Source organism: Malus sylvestris, chromosome 17, assembly GCF_916048215.2.
Source record: "Malus sylvestris chromosome 17, drMalSylv7.2, whole genome shotgun sequence".
Taxonomy (NCBI): Eukaryota; Viridiplantae; Streptophyta; class Magnoliopsida; order Rosales; family Rosaceae; genus Malus; species Malus sylvestris.
The window spans coordinates 31,229,471-31,246,709 of record NC_062276.1 but is presented as its reverse complement, the minus strand read 5'-3'; the positions used below and the strand labels follow the sequence as shown (position 1 = coordinate 31,246,709).

At 35.4% G+C, this 17,239-nt stretch overlaps 1 protein-coding gene across 2 annotated transcripts; it reads right to left on the bottom strand.

Moving 5' to 3' along the window:
• Nucleotides 1–692: 692 nt before the first annotated feature.
• On the bottom strand, nucleotides 693–16,878 carry LOC126611468 (protease Do-like 7). 2 transcript variants are annotated; one of them, XM_050279758.1, is made up of 24 exons: nucleotides 16,419–16,878; nucleotides 16,057–16,127; nucleotides 15,190–15,324; nucleotides 15,031–15,089; nucleotides 13,732–13,768; nucleotides 12,198–12,323; nucleotides 12,001–12,090; nucleotides 11,539–11,604; nucleotides 11,374–11,430; nucleotides 11,209–11,274; nucleotides 10,106–10,213; nucleotides 8,495–8,575; nucleotides 8,043–8,092; nucleotides 7,372–7,537; nucleotides 6,579–7,091; nucleotides 5,854–6,036; nucleotides 5,672–5,777; nucleotides 4,412–4,582; nucleotides 4,241–4,320; nucleotides 3,903–4,130; nucleotides 2,543–2,758; nucleotides 2,176–2,333; nucleotides 1,404–1,515; nucleotides 693–1,211 (listed from the first exon to the last, which is right to left on the bottom strand). In XM_050279758.1, the coding sequence occupies exons 1-24, from the start codon at nucleotides 16,699–16,701 to the stop codon at nucleotides 1,035–1,037; spliced, it is 3,339 nt and encodes a 1,112-aa protein (XP_050135715.1). In that variant the 5' UTR covers nucleotides 16,702–16,878; the 3' UTR covers nucleotides 693–1,034. The 2 variants fall into 2 exon arrangements, with proteins under 2 accessions (XP_050135715.1, XP_050135716.1); XM_050279759.1 differs by lacking the exons at nucleotides 13,732–13,768; nucleotides 15,031–15,089; nucleotides 15,190–15,324; nucleotides 16,057–16,127; nucleotides 16,419–16,878 and adding an exon at nucleotides 13,359–13,379.
• Between the last annotated feature and the right edge of the window lie 361 nt (nucleotides 16,879–17,239).

Here is a 17,239-nt window from a genome sequence, read left to right as displayed (position 1 = left end):
TTCCTGCTGTTCAAGAATTTAAGCACAAAATAATCGTCTTGTGTATTTTGGAATGCATGATCTTGTCAGATACTTGCTGATATGATCTTTGTTAGTTTTACAATTTCTTCACCTTCGTGTATTTAACACAATAAAGAAAGAAAGAAAACCCATTTGTCATTTTTGCATTTGGGAATACATGCATATGTTGTATAGGTGGTGGTCAGCAACGTTGCTGGTTTTTGGTTTCTTATTTTTAATTCAGTTTAAGGATAAATTTACATATTTAATTGAATTTGTGATACTAATTTCGGTTGTAAACTTGAGTTTAAAGAAAATTTGATTTTTTTAATTAAAAATAATGAGTTTAGACACCAAAACATAAATGCTCAATACGTATCCATGTTGATTAAGTGACCTTTTACCACAGCGGTGGAAAGGTGAACCCTTGCATGACAAGGTGTGAGTTCAAACCCCTCAATAGCTAATCAAATATTTAATCTAACAAAATCTATCATTTAACAAAAAAACAAAAAAACATATACATGTCGAAAAAGAACTCCAAAGTTGAAATAATACAAGCTACTACTTTAATCTGAAACATCATAGTTGTCTTGTATGTGGTTGGTCACCAGAGGACATTAGTATCATAAAAGAAGCTGAAAATACATTCATAAATTAACTAAATAACCATAACACATTTCTACAATAAATTAAAATATCAACTTTTTTGTGTTTATTTTTTTTTTTATTTTCTTCATCTAACAATTCCACATTTTGTTAATTGATGGGATACAACTTAATCCAAACGACCATACCTCAAACTTTTCTATAACAATTCCCATTGCACCTACAGATAATATGGTTCCAGAATATAACATATAATATAATGAACCCCTGATAATAATGATTCAATGCACAATGCAGATAGCTGCCAACCTGAATATTACTCCCATGTATGATGGGTCGAAGCCCCAACTTGTCTCGAGGGGCTTCGGTGTTTCTAAAGCGTTTACCGCCTGCTTCGGAGGCCTTGCGAGATGAACGTACTTCGTTTATATACTGGTATAATCTAGCGCCTTTATCGTCTTTCGACGCCAGATGGCAGAATCAGGATCAAATCTCAACTCCCATGTGGGCCAGTAGTGCAAGTCCTGTTTCAATGTTAGAACTCTTGGCTTCCCATTTAGATGGACTGTCCTCACACGAACAAACTGTCCGTGTTCCAATTCCTGATCACATTTTAAAGCAAGATTACAAAAATTAGAAAATATACGAAAGCAAAGATTTCATAAGCAGCTCAATTTATATAATACGAAAAACACCAAAGGGGAAACAAAAAAGCTATCACGAGCTATATATCGCGCAAATCTCAGCAATGCATCGCACGAACACGTATAAAATATGAAGTCAAGTGTACGTACCTTTGTTACATTCACGAAAGAATCTAAATCAGGAGTCTTTTTTCCATTAACTTCAACAATCCACTGAAGAGCATATAGACCATATCTATGCACTGGACTACCATGACACCACCTGATAAATTTGGCAAGTCGTCAGCATATTAAGAGAATCGAACAGTATGGACATGGAAGGTCATATCACTGAAAAGTTTATAAAACAAAAGGTGCAAGTAATTATTAAGAGACAAAGTGGAAACTATGCACTGTTTTCCACAACTATGAAAACAAAAAAAGCAACTAAGTTATTTATTTGTGTACATATATTAAGCAAAATGCCACTATGGGCTAATTTTCAAAAAATGATATATTCCACCCGCCAACAAGAGTCTCTTATCACATGTACTCTCCTAATCCCACACTCCCACTGCATCTATTGCATTACAATAAGATTCATTCCTCCGAATGAAAATATGTGCAATGTGAATCACACACACACCAGTTTGCAATATGCGTGACACTAGTCAACACAAATGCTGACACATGTGAGTCCTTGATGACGAATGAACTTTCTTTTGACATGTGGAAACTGTAAAATTAGTATCAAAGGAGTGTCTGTCCACCAGGCATTGTACACCAGTTTGACACCTGTAGAATTGCTGGGGTTCATAGATACATACTAACTTAAAAACCCTACTGTACTCAGAAAAATATTTTTGCTGTCAAAATAGAGTGAACTATGTAGTCACCTTTCACCCAAATCAAGCATTCAAATTTCACAAGGAGGAATTCGTACCTCGCGACATATACACCATGACCTTCATCTGGAAGAAACCCAAGAGCACGCACTGCTGGATGAGGATCCTGAACGATACATCCACACCAATTTATTACACGAGTAGAACCACTTCCATCCCTAACATCCGTTCCCACAAGAAGATTGATTTCGCGCCCCTGGACAACAATAGAGACGAGACTTTAGAGGAGAGTAATTTAAAAGACCTTGCCCCTAAATCCAGCATTAAAACAAAATTAAAAAGTCCTTACAGTAATAATCCAAGGAAACAGCCATACCAAGACAAATACTATCACTTTCCTAACTCAAAGATTAAAGATTTTGCAATGACTGGAAATGGAATCTAACAAACACAAATTCTCTTTACCTGGCGAAAAATGGTCATGTCAAGCTGGCCATTGTTGTTTTCACTTTTATCTAGTGCTTGGCAGACATTTTCGACATCGGAGAAACATGTAACTGGCTCCTTATTGATCGCCAAAACCATGTCTCCTTGTTCTAACAGATTTTCGGCTTTAGATCCAGCTAAACATCCTTTGACACGTAAAACTTGTCGTCTAATCGGATCTTTCTTAACAAGAGCCTAAAACAAGAACAATAATCACAATGTCATGGTAATTTTCCACACACACACATATATATCAGTTTGGGGATCCAACTCCAAAATCAATAACCAAAAAAATGCACAATCGAGATCAAGGATCAGAAACAAGGCTTCTGAGTTTAACAGTAAAACCAAGAGAGTAAAGGATATCAAAAGGCCAAAAAGAGGTTCAGAATAATAGTCAAAACCGGTACACTGCTACCCCATGTGGAGAATAAGGGACAGTTATATTTAGCCCTTGCAGTTTCTCTAGTTTATTCAAAATAAATTAAGGGTGGTGCTATGCACATCTCTTTCTACCTTCCCACACTCCTCTCAATTTCCGGCTGTCAGGTCAAAGGAATTGAAGAAGATTAAATGACAAAAACTAACAGGGGTGTGCGGGAGGTAAAAAGGGATGTGTGGATAGCACCACCCTAAATTAAGTGTCATTGAGGCACAGCCCAGAAACATAAAACATAACTCCTAAAAGAGGAACAAGAGGTAAGGGTGGAATTTTAACATTGAACATTCGAACCCGAAAAGGATCTGAACTCTCCTCTCCATCCAAGTACACCAAATAACAGTGGGAAAGCTTAATAAAACCAATCCAGTTTTTCTCACAATCAACTAGGCCAAGATGACAAGAGACAGGACAATGATTAAATCAATGTCGGGTTTCAGTTCAGTTCAAACTCCCCTAACCTGGGTTGCAATAAAAGGCCTAACACCTTGGTTGGCCGCAACTATCCAGTTAGGCTTCATGTTGGCAGAAGTAGGGACATCATCAAGAGAAGATTTTGTTAAGTGGTAGTGTGATCTCCAGAATTTTATTATTTATATGATGCTCTCTTAAGAAATAAGGGTTAAAACAGAGGCTTCTTACTTTGATTTTATTGTGATACAAAATTTCAAACAGATTTCGCATCACTAATTGTGTCATACAAACATTATAAATTTATAGTTGGGGTTTTTCCTCCAACTTCAACCTTAGTGTTTCTTTATAATTATATAGACCATGAGGGATTACTAATTATCTATACGCAACGTCATACCAAAAACATCCAATTCTTTCAAGGTTGACATGAAAGAAAGATACAAGACATAGTTGGAAGAAATATTTACTATCAGGAAGAAGACGTACTTGGACCCAATCATCACTCAGTCCAAAGCTTCGGGCTTTTGAAAGCAATGTAGGATATAGTTCAACCTCTAAAATTCTCACAAGAGGCATTGGCCTTTTGACACGATTTATGAGAAGAGGAGGGCCTTGAGCACCAGAAATAATTTTTTCTAGGACTTGACTGATTGAATAAATAGGGAGACCTCTAACAAACTGATGATCTTCGGAGCTACTGCCACCAAATTTTAGCTGCAAATACAAATCACCAATGAAAATAAAATTAACCGATGTTAAAGTAAATACCTGAATTTTTTTATTTTGCTTTTTCTTTTCCTTTTGCTGAGGGAAAAGATGGAAACCTGAGTTGAAAAGCTACCCCAGATGGCTTGAACCCTTCCATACTCATCGGTTAGTACACCAGAAAATGTACTGCCAAAATCTGAACAGAGCGCAGCATTAAAAACAAAAAGTGAATCAAAATCAGCACAGCAAAATCAAGTTCTAGTTTAAGCAATAAGAATTTCAGTTACCAGTATCAAGCTCAATGACCTCCATATTGGTTGCCCTGTACCGTGGACAATCAGCAGATCCAATATTTAATGCAGCACATGGGTTAGTTACAATTGACTTTCTAGATGTTGCTTGTAGGCTTCTACTTAACCCCACAAGATACACAGAATCCCCCCTACGCAATGCAGGCTCTGTCTCAGAGAATAATTTTATCAGTAAATTTGTTCAAAGACAATGGAGTAGATCCCAACAAGAGATGCAAAAGAGACAAACCACAAAATTGTTTTCTTTTCATAGGAAAAAGAAAGGTAATTAAGAAACAAAAGTACCACAATAGTGGAGGAGTCCGCAACTGAATAGAAAATTTTACAGGAGCTAAGCTGTAAACTAAGTATAATACAACAAAACCAGAGAAGCCTAAAAATGACCAAACTACTACTTTCCAACCTGAGAAAATAACAGGAAAAAAAAACAAAAACAAAACAATTTTCTAACTTTGAAGCAGTAGATCCTACAAAGAAGCCCAAAAATAAACCCTAATCCAGCATAAATGATCCAGCTCCTCCACTGACATCTAAAAAAACCCTCCTGTTGCGCTCTACCCATAATATCCAAAAAATTGCCATCATGGCACATCTTCCCAAAACTGCACCCCTCTTCATACCACAAAAATTCTACGACAAAAGAAATTACTCAAACTATCAAAGTTTCAAATATTAAAGATATTTCATTATATGTAGTCAAAATTCTAGATATCTAGAAATTACTCAAACTACCAAGGTTTCAACTGACTGAGACTCCATCAACCATTATCATCCCTTTATAATAACATGCTAAGTTTTTTGTTGCTCGACCACTGTTTTCAAAAACTGATTCTGTTAGTACTTAAGCCAACTATTTCTATCATATCTTAACAATAGGATAGTACCTTGACAACAAATAAACAAGCTGAGACACACAAACAAAAAGTCAAATCAAAGTGCTTTAACAAATGCTTTAAAAGAATTGAGTTCAAGTTTGACTTGTATAATTATAAGTGTCCAAAATTTTTTTAAAAAAAACATTTAACTAATATCCTTAATCAGTACCTTTTGTTTAAGTACATGCAATATCAAATTTACAAACCTAATCCTGGAAAATGGATTAGAAATAAACAAGTAATAAATCATTTTAATAAAATAGAGCAATAATATCATTGTATAGTACTAATACACACATACACACTATGCACATAAACTGAAAGGTAAAATTAGAGAAATAAGGTGAAAAGCCAGCCCTACCAGGCAGTAGTTCAGCAGCACGAACAGCAGAGGAACCAACAGCTCCCAGGGCCAAGGGATCATATGAAATGAGAGCATAATTGTGAACAGGGTGGAGAAAAACCACCTGAAATTTAAAATAGGCAGTTTAGGTAATTTCAAAGTCATCATTATTTACATCTGTTCACATTCTATAGAACTACCTCGCCAGGAATTTCAATTGGAAAAGCAGCAAATGAAAGCATCACATCAGATGCAGCTATTGCAACTGTGTTCTTGTCAACAGCAACCAATCCCATGTTATCAGAATGATAGATGATGACACCAGTCCCGAAAAAATGTTGTGAATGTACACCATCAAGCATACATGAAGGTGGCACATGAACCTGTAATCATATGAGAGCATCTTCTTAAGATTCACAAAAATGTCATACAAATCTGTAGCAAGAATTTTTTGGTGATACAAAATTTAAACCATCAATATAAAATACTTAACAAAACATCCATGACTGTAAATATACTGACAGAGTGACACTACTAACTGAGACAACAAAAATCCCCAAGTACAAGCACAGTAAACAAGCTATCCACTAGAAATAAATAAAGAAATCCACAAAACCAGCTGGTAGCAAACAAAAACAGCATACCTATCCTGACAGTATCACAATAAAATGGCACAAGAAGAATTTGTAGTCATAGGCTGCAAACCACCTAGTGTTGGGTTTTTCCTTTAAAAAAATTCTGACCAAGTGAGATTTCGTGTGAGTGTGAAAGCATGTGGGCACGTGTGTGCATGTGAGAGAGAGAGAGAGAACATACTGCCAATTCAAAGAATAATGACAGTTTCCTTTCTAACAAAGATTTTAGTGTTAGGAAAGAGACTGTCGAGAAACACATACAGAACTTAATATGTCTTTGAGATAGTTACCTCAAGCATAACAAGAGTCGGCTCTATAACACGTTCAGCTAATGAAGCATTAGCAGTTGCTACATTTGCACCTTCAAAGTCTCTCAGAACAGCATTCTCCATAGTATTTGGATCATCCAGCTTACTGTCATTTGCTTCAGGAAAAGAACAGTCAGCAACAACATTTCCATCAGAAGGAAAACCCTCCTTCACTCGCCTTTTCTTTGTTTCAACATCCAGTTCATCCCTACAATGTGCTCCTTCAGATACATGCTCATAACTGGTTTCCATACTGGTGACACCATCAGTCAATTGATCGTGGCTATTATGCTGCATGTCTACCATGGAAGTGACTTCGCTACTTAGTGGAACTGCTTGGCTTCCTGTACCTCCGAGTTCATTGACACCAGATGATTGTAGATTACCATCATGTTGAAACACAGGCTTAGCAGTCCAAAGACCAGTACAATCATCACGAGTGTATATCTGTGGAGGCGCATACCATTCATGGCGATCAACCGTGACCAGGACTGACTGCAGCCACCACAACAATCAACAGATGAGAACCAACTAAGAAAAGTTAAAAACAGTTCACTTAGCTAATTTCTCTAATGAATCTAATGGGGCAGTTCATTACAACCATTTGCTGGGTTTCATTAGAAAAGCCAACTGGTGGGACCCTTTGGTTCCAAAATCAGAAGTTTATTTCTTATTCCTTTGTGCAATCTTAAAGATGAATTGACCAAACCAGCATATACAACTATTTTCATGCCAATAATTGGTGGAATACAGTATAACTAAATCAAAGTATTACCTTCCTTCGATGACGATCCATGTAGCTTATATACTCTAATGGCACTCGAGCACCTCGAGATAGCTTGCATAGAACTGAGATTAGATCCTCAAGTTGTGATATTTCCTCACCAGCAAACTTCTTAATGATAGCATGGCGAGGAACTCCAGCTCTAAGGAGCATATATCTGTAACAAATTAAATAATTGTTACTCAAAAAAAAACGCAGATCAATTTTGTCAATAGGTGTGGTTCAAAAACGAAATGAGACCTATAAAGAGAGAGACCCATGACCTATAATACTTTTCAAATTCACCCTTCAATAAATATCTGAATTAAAACACTCTTAAATCAAAACTAAGAGCAATGGTGGATTTCTTATCCATATTTTGTAATTCATGTTATTGTTTTAATAAATTGTCATCTTTTTTTCTCAAAAAAAAAAAAAAAAAAAAACAACAACAACATATAGATCTACTTGAAAGGTCTTATAGCTAGTTTTGCTAGATGGTGGATTTCTTCTCCATATTTTGCAATTCATGTTATTGTTTTAATAAATTGTTATCTTTTTTTCTCAAAAAAAAAAAATTGAAAAGAAAGAAAAAGCTGACACCATCATCCCGTAGGCCATAGTTCTTTTATTTGAGTAATAACAGGAAGCAAAACATATTGCACAAGATCAAGAGAACGTACCCTGGTTCTGTTACATATACAAGGCCACAAGGGAAACGAAAATTTCTAGCCTGTATGAAAAGCAATGTCATAACATAAAGTGAAAGGTTCAAACAGAATACAAATCAGACAAATCAAGATAATAAGCCAAAGCCATGATAAATGGACAACAAGGAAACATTATTTCAATAGGCGGGGTCAACATAATTCCAAAAAGGGGTGCATAAAGCTCTCAAAATAGAATATATATATATAGAGAGAGAGGGAGAAAGAGAGAGAGAGAGAGAGAGGTATACGACAAGCTACACATGCAATATGCAAAAGAAATGCACTTGACTTGGTTAAAAGCATGCCAAAATTAGGATAAAAAATGCAGTTCAAGCAAATGCAGACTTCTATATGAGGACAATAGCCCAGCAACAACTTGTAAGATCACTCTCGAATACTAAGTACAAACGGCAAAATCAACCAACCTGTTGGTACGAGAGAGGTTGTATCACTCCACCACTTACTTCCAAGAAGTAATTAGGGGTTATTGAGTGTAAATCTTGCACCTGAAATAAATAGGATAACAAATTTACCGATGGCACCTTAATGAAACAATGCTACAAACTAAAGGAATACCACCAAACTGAAACCAGGTATACAACATGGATAACTAAAGGAATACCACCAAACTGCATCCAGGTATATAACACAGTTGAATAAATTATGGGGTAAAGACCTCAATAAGTTCATACCTAGCCCAGTGAAGAAATATCTTAATTATTCATCGTGATAAAGGCATTAGTCTCTCTTTCATCACGATGCATAATGAGGAATGGGCAGGGACAATTTCAGAACGAAAAACAAAAGATTCAATTTACCAAGCTGATATTAATGCAAGCAAAGTAACTATATAAATATTTTCAGACAAAGGCTAACACAGTGAAAGTTGACTTGGGACATAAAATATTATCAGAGAAAACACCTCTAACCTAGCCATGTCTAAAGGGCAATCAGAGCATCCCTAACAGGTGATTACTTAAACCTCAAATGTGTGGTTCAACCATTTCAATAAATTCACTGTTATTGTTTTTCCTCCCCTATCCTTTTCTCTACCCTGTTTTCAGTCCATTAAAGATACTGAGGTTCCATAAGTCCCAACTCCTAGTTAAATTACCCACACATACAGATACCATTTGCTAATGGTGTCCTAACTGTTCAAATATCATGGACAGGAATTGTTGAAAAAAAAAAAAACAAAACAAAACACAAGTGCACACACATACCATTCATATTACGAGGAACCTTAGGTACACAGACACATATATACACTGCACAGACACATATATACACTGAAGCATTCTCAGAAACACGAAGTGAAATAGAAAAACACTGCAGCTTAAAATCATGTGCACTGAAACATTTACATTCACTGATGCATCTTCTAAACATACCACGGACGTTAAATAGAATATTAAATAAGGTAAAGCCAGATCCACCTAAGCACTTAAATTATCTCTACCAGCTGCCTTCAATTGGCCAATGCATAAAAAGAGAGACAAAGATGACATGTTAGTGTGTGCACATATCTTCTGCAACATTTGGTTTCTCCTAAGAAATGAAGTCTCATCTTCTCATTTATAAGGAAAACAATTTGTGCTTCCAAGAACTAAACAAAGAATAGGAAAAATCAGTGAAAACATTGTTTGAAAGTGTGGTGGCAGTTCCTTTAATTTCTGGTTCGATGATCATCTCTCATTTTCTTTCTCCTTTTCTTAAAATATTATTCAAAAACAAATTCATAATCCCATGTAAAAACAAGTAGAGCATTATACAGTCAAGAAAAGACATAAATTACAAGCAACAAGTTCAAACATTCTTGATTCATAATATTGCATGAACTTTTCTTAATCTTCCAGAAGGGCGCCAACATTGGATAAAAACTAATGTTAAAAATAAAAGTAAAAAGATAAGAGTAAAGCTTGCAGTGCCTCGATTAAGCAGTGAACCAGTTGATTGCCACTGCACTAAATTTTCCAGACATACATACGAGACTTTTCCGTAGCAAAACATAAATACCAAACAAGAAAAACTCTCACCGTCAAGTTAACAGTTAACTGTGTGCCACCCCTTTCAATCTGTAATTCAATCTTTTGATTGACACTGTCATCAAGTAAAGTCTCCAATTTTAGGAATTGGGTAATTACCTGCACAGCAATCCAATACGTTAGATTCAATTGAGTAGCTACCGTCTTGCTTGCATGAAAAACATTTGAGGTTTCCTTTCCCACGATCAAATGGAGCCTAAAAGTAATTACTTTGGAATAGCATTTATAGACAAACTACCTATTGCCACAAGTGTACTATTTATTTTTGTCTGATAATATATTATTTATTGTTTTGTCTTTCTGAAGAGGTCGCACTTGGTGCGATGGCAAGTGCCTTCGCCCATGAGCGGTAGGTCTCGGGTTCGAGACTTGGGAGCAGCCTCTCCATAAATGGGGGTAAGGCTAGCCGACATTCACCTCTCCCAGACCTTGCGTAAAGCGAGAGCCTTGTGCACTGGGTACGACCTTTTTATTGTTTTGTCTTTCTGTTTTTTTTTTTCCTTCAAATTTACTTAATTTAGTTATTATAGTTTATGTGGGTGGTTTTTTTATTTTTTGTGAAATTGTTTTTTCTTTGAAATCCTAATGGAAGAAGGGCAATTTTGAGATTATGAAAGCTTCACAGCTTTTTTTTTCTCCCTTTATATATATAAGAGATAATAGATAAAGAGTTGAATTCTAACATATGTCATCTAAAATAAACAATATGTACCATAAAAAATGATCATTGATTATTTATCCAATCTAGAAGATGCGTTTGCGAAAGTAGAAAACCATTCATAATGAGTTACTGTAGCTACCCTGCATAATACATACTTAATATCAAGTTAATCATAATACATAGTTAATATCAAGTTAATGGCATCACAAAACTCAACAACAAGATTGGATAAAGATTATAATTTGATCCGGTTGATGACCTTATAGATGGTGGCCAGTGAGAGAAGTAAACCTTATAATTTGATCCAGACATTTGCAAACAAAATAGTGGTCATATTTATAAAACAACAATATCAAATAAAGCAATGAATTTGCATGTCATCAAAGTCTTTTCAATAAAAACAAAATTAAATGAGACGAAAAGTGTAACTTACTTTCCCATTCATGCAAACAAGAACATCACCTGGCTCCAAACACTTGTACGCCGGACCACCTGGAACCTGAAACAAGTCCAGCCTCATAAGAATCCTAGAAGTAAGAATTAGATGACCAAGAAAAAGAAAAACTTACACAATTTCAAAGTATGCAAGAATACTCACCACAGAGTCAACAACCAGCATCCCAGTTTCACCTTCGGGAGATGCACGACGAACTAACTGAACAAATCAAAAGCACAGGTTACTTGAGGCACCCTACTTTTCATGCAAATAATGAAGTATGGGGAAATAAGACAGAAACGAAAAATAAAACAAAACAAAAAGGACCTGCTCTGTTTCACTTTGAAGACCAAGCCGGCGTGTCTCATCAAACCCTTTATGGACAAATGTCACCTGCATTATAAATTATACACGCTGTGTCACAATAATAATTACTCAAACATCGTACAACTCTGAACACCATGAAATCTTCGTATTGTTTCCAAGAATAAAATCAATCAGGTCCAAAAATTAAGAATTTCTTTTATATTATGGTTTTATTTCTCCTACCCTCAACCCAAAAATGTATTCAATATTTCAAATAAACATATATGCGTAAATTTTAAGTTGTAAAAAACACCATGATCCATTGCAATTGCAACCAATTTCAACCTCAACGGTAAAATAACACTGGGGGAAACTGGGTCAACTGCCCACCAAAATAGCAGTACCCTTCTGAACATGAAGTTAAAAGAATTGGGAAATGGTTTAATTGAAGTGATTCCCTTTAAGGATAATTCAAACACAAACCTGAAGCGTACCACGAGGTATAGAGACTGCCTCCCATTTATTGACAAATGAATCTCTGCCTTTCTGGAGATAGTTCAATGCCCTCACAACCTGCCGTTTGAATAAGTCTATGTCATAAATCATAATTGTGGAATATTAAATATTAAATCCCCATTCATAATTAATAAAGATACAGAAGATACATAAAATGCACTTACTCGTTCTAATGGTAAGAAAAAAGCTGAAGCACTTGATGACTTGCTACCAGCATTCAAGGCCACCGCCCTGCCTAGCCAATCAATCACAGGAGATCCACTGGAACCACCTTTAGTACCAGATGCAGCCTATAACAAAAACAACTAATAAATATAACTGTGAAAATTTAGGCTAAAGCTACTATATCAGCAAAAGAAGCACTGCTATCAAGTATCAACCAACAATGCCAAGTCATTCAATAACATAATTAACAAAGACAGTCATGTCGTAAGGGACTGCAAACATATATTATCCCATATGCAAAATAGTTAAATACTGATTCGTAAATCCAATGCCAAAGCAACGCCATATTCGCATCTCAACTCTCCCAGATTCTAAAGGTACATGTATGTCATGAATGGAATGTATATAGATATATCAGTAACACAGTGTAAATCATTAAGACCATTACAATAGGTAAACAAACTTTGCACCTATGATTTTTTCTAAGAACGAGTATTTTCATGAAAGTCTTGTTTACAAATTGAATGTATTTTCTTAGTGCAAACACGGCCAACAAGAGTGAGGAGGGCAAAGGGCAATTATAAAGACAAAATGCTCACCACTCAGATTTTGTTCCCTATTTCCTTTTATTTTATAATAGAATCTATAACCTATAGGCCTCAATTCAAGGCTGAGTCTTGAACAAAAGTTATAATCCTAAAGTTAAGTTTTTGCATCCAACAAGTATCAAATCAAACTTCCGTACAATGAAATTTGGTCATTGGTACTTATTTTTCATCAAATGTGCCCTTGATTATAATAAGGAGGACAGTACATATTACCACTGAGATATGTTAACCATTCCTATTTAAAGTTTGACCTGGTACTTGTTAGAAACCAAAAAGTTAGATAACCACTAAATGGGACAAATTAATCTTCACGCACTGAATTGATAAATGGGTCAAAGTTCAGGTACCAAAAGTGGGAGAGAAAAATATTTATGCCATGTGGACAACTCTCAGCAGTCAGAACCAGCCTCCAGCCATATATAAAACATCAATGTATTTTAAAGCAAGAAATTTTGTCTTCTATACGTCAGTCTGCTTCTCTTGTTGATCAAATTATTTGTTCTAATTACATTTTCATTAAAGGAATCTCCTTCCCTTTTCTGTATTTTATACCTTCATCCTCACCCAATAACCAATTAAGCAGTACAATACGGCCCAAGTATAGCCCAAAAACTACCCTACAAAAGAAACAGAAATGCTCATATAAGTGACACATTTAAGCGTCTATAAGTGCCAACCACTTTAAGGTTGGATATAATACAAACACTTCAGTATATCAAGCATTGAAATATATCCAACAGTTCAATGTTTACAGCACAGAAGGCGCTTAACATATGTCCCTCACAGAAGCATTTTTTACAACAGAAGTACTCTTAAGGCACAATAATGAAAATAGTCACAAAATTCTAAACCCAAAACCTACTCCAGTGGAGGAAGCTTGCATGAAACTATTAGGTAGCAAAAATAATGAAAATATGCTACTTACTTGCATGTAGAATGTATTGAAGTCATTATAACCATCCCTGCGCAAAAACACAATCATTATTAACCAAAAAAAAAAAGAAAATTGGCTGTAAAGTCTCCGAAGAACAAATGCTCAAACCATTAAGTGTTCTGCCTACCATAGGTCAGTAGCATAACAAAAGTAGCTTAGGCTCTGTTGTCTTATATCGAGCACACCTCTGTAAGAGGAGTTTATTAATAGAAGAGACAATTATGATTTTCTCCATGTAGTTTGGGATAGTTCCAATTTTCTCAATTGTAACCTTGTAGATGTATTTTATTAAAGGTTGCAGATAAGGTGAAATCAAGATTTATATCAAGAAGTACTTATAATTTGTAAGGAATCAGCACTTGAAAATTTATTGGACTGAGTATTTGGAGAGGTGGTTGGGGGGTATCATAAAAGGTTTTTATTGTTTCTATTGACTGCTTTTTTTTTTAACGAGTTCACTGTAAAACTAACGAAGTAGAACAAAGATTGTTTTAGTTGGTCTTCTTCTATATTTTTATAAAGTTTTCGTAGTTGTTCTTATACGTTAAGCACAATGATTTACTTTCACATTATTTTGTGACTCAGGCAATCCACAGTCCACACTATGGTGTGTGCATCTATGACATACTAGAAAACGCCAAGTTCTATTGTTAAATGGATGCTCTGTTTAAAAAGGTAGCTGACTAAGGCCTGGTTTGGTACTAAGGTGATTCTGAAAAAAGTGGGTATCAAAAAAAGCTGGGAGCTTTTTTGTGTTTGGTAAACATTCAGCTTCAGCTTTTTTTCACAGTTTTGGTGAAAAAAAGTCAAAAACACAAAGCTGCAAAACCCAGCTATGAAAAACCGACTTTTTTTCACATCTGTTTTACAAAAAGTTTACTAAACACTATAATACTGTTTTTTTTTTTTTTCAAAAACACTTTTACAAAAAAGTTTACCAAACACTCAGCTACTTTATTTCATAGTTGTTTATTCTCACAGCACAGCAGAAGTAGCTTTTTTTCAAAGCACAGCAATATCAAACCAGCCCTAAGAATGTTACGCCCCTTGAAGAGCTCTTCCTTTTGACTTTTATTTATTTATTTTGTTCTTTTACACAACAAAAGGAAATCAGTAAAAGGCAATGTGAGAGCATCATGCGGTTGGCGTCTCTCACACACATGATAAAGACAGCTTGTAGGCTTTCGTAACCATGATATAAATCCATAGGACAACGTATGTATTTCACTAGTTTTCAGGGAAAATAAGAACAAAGGAATAAGGCAAATGTTAAATCAAACTGATACATACTTTTTGTAATGTGGAGCATCTCTATCCAAACGAGCAATAGTACCAGCCAAAATTGAGACCTAAAAATTAAAATGAATCCAGTAAATAACAAATTACTAAAATGTAAGGCATACAATTACGAGCCTATTAAGTAAAAGCACAAACTTGACAAATGAATACCTTCTCACCACTATCATTACCAACAACCCTGATTTCTAGTCCAACACAAGCAACCTCAGGGGCCAGAGGAATCTCCTCATAACTAAGAAATTGTACTGCACTAGGATCATAACAAAAGAAGCCAAAATCATGGACCTGAAAAAACATATACATATATCAGTGTTTCAGATATACACAAGATGTCAAAAGCACAGATTGATTACAAAGGTATCTATAATTGTCCTGTTACATAAATCCCATGTTTAATTATAGCTAGGTGAGGTAATAATTAGGAGTTTCTTATTTTACAAGAAAACATGTAAATATTTTAATATCATACTAAAATTTTCAAATGCACTTGAATTGTAGGGTGTATGACATGCAATTCAATTATAGATTCATTTGGACAGTCAAATAGTTTTATTTATTCTTTTCTTGCTATTTTGTTGTTGCTAGCAGACTACTTGTAAACTGCTTTATAAATAACATTTTGAAGGTTCTTTCATTTTCAAAATCACTTCCTAAATACCAAAAAAAATTTAAATACTTCACATGTCAATCATAATCGCATTCGCATAATCTAGTTAAACATGTAAGAGGACATATAAACAGATAATCTCATTTACACGTTCCCAAAATCGCAACCATGTCTTACAATTTGAAGAACTTAAAGGAAAGTTCAACAAAACTTAATAATGAAAATAAACTGCTTGCTCTGCAGTCACAACTTTTCATTTACTATGTTAAGTAAGAAAACAAAGCGTAAGGAACTATATCACACTGGAAATGTACGAGATTGTTTAATGGAGCAAAAAATAATATAGATTTTACAAACCACCGTGCAATTACAGCAGATCATAAATCAAACGTAAGAAAGAATTTACTCACTGGATCCCTGTATATAGGATATACTGGAATTTCTTCACGGTTCACGAACATAGCTTCTGCAACTACAGGTCCTACAGTACCAAAGAAACAGATTGGGAAAATATCAAAGAAGGTTCATGATCCTTAAATCAAATTCAGTTGAAAAAAAAAAAAGAGCACTAAATGTTACCAACTAGACAATCATTACCGACTAGACAATCATTACCAAGCAATGCATTGGTTGGTTAGAAGCTTAAAAGAGTAAAACTTTACTTTATAATTCGAAAGGCTTAAACTTTGAAAGCGAAATTTTCCCTTTTCTTTCTCTCACATTTCCTCAGTATCCAAATAACAAGAAGAAAGTTCAAGAAACAAAAAAGTACCAGGCTTGACAACATGTCGATTGGTGAGGATGATCCCGCGGCGCTTATCGACGATGAAGCCGGTGGCATAGCTAGCACCAGCGGCCTCAGTGTCAAAAGCACGACAGGCGGTTGTCCGCAGAACGACGACGGCGGGGACGACCTTGCTGAGCGCCTTTCTCCAGTCGTCGGCGGTGGCGGTGTTTTCTTTGAAAGGAGAATCGATCTCCATGGAGAGTTCGTCCTTGATGTTCGATTCGCTACCTACGGCCTCCGATCCCAGCCTCTCCAGAGGATCGGCCATTCGAACTCCGTCGCTGAATCAGGTAATAGAGAGATAAATGGAGATTTTTGGGGGGAGGGAAATAATCTAGGGTTTGTGAAATGGATGGCAGTGAGGTTAGTGAAGATTGGAGAAAGAGTGTTTCTTTTAGTCAAAGTGGGTGCGAGTCTGAGTTGTATTTGCGATGGAAAGTGCCAAACAGACCAGAGAGTCCAAACGTGTCCGGAGGGGCTTTTTACTAGGGGAAGGAAAATATAAAATTTCTTAGTTACGTTTGGTAACGATTGAAAAGTTAAAAAAAAACAAAAAATAAGCCAAAATGTAGCGAAGATGCATGATTATACTGCGAGTTCAGTTTTCGTTTTTGAACTCTAATAATTTTTTCGTTCTCAAATTATGTGATTTGTTGTACTAATAGTCTATTTTATTAACTCTGCCAAGTTTTTTTGTTTAAGTTGAAACAAAATAGGAATTTCATCAAAGAATAAGAAAATGAATTTTTGAAAGAGGAAAGACTTGGCATCTCAAGAATTGAGGATGAATTCCTTTTTAGAGTACC

What these genes read in the sequence shown, in the direction of transcription:
- LOC126611468 (XM_050279758.1), bottom strand. Translation starts at nt 16,701, where the DNA reads ATGGCCGATCCTCTGGAGAGGCTGGGATCGGAGGCCGTAGGTAGCGAA. An exon ending in GTAATGATAGTGGTGAGAAG is followed by an intron (nt 15,090 to 15,189) that starts GTATTCATTTGT and finishes TTTAATTTTTAG; the next exon opens with GTCTCAATTTTGGCTGGTAC. An exon ending in GATGCTCCACATTACAAAAA is followed by an intron (nt 13,769 to 15,030) that starts GTATGTATCAGT and finishes GTTTTTGCGCAG; the next exon opens with GGATGGTTATAATGACTTCA.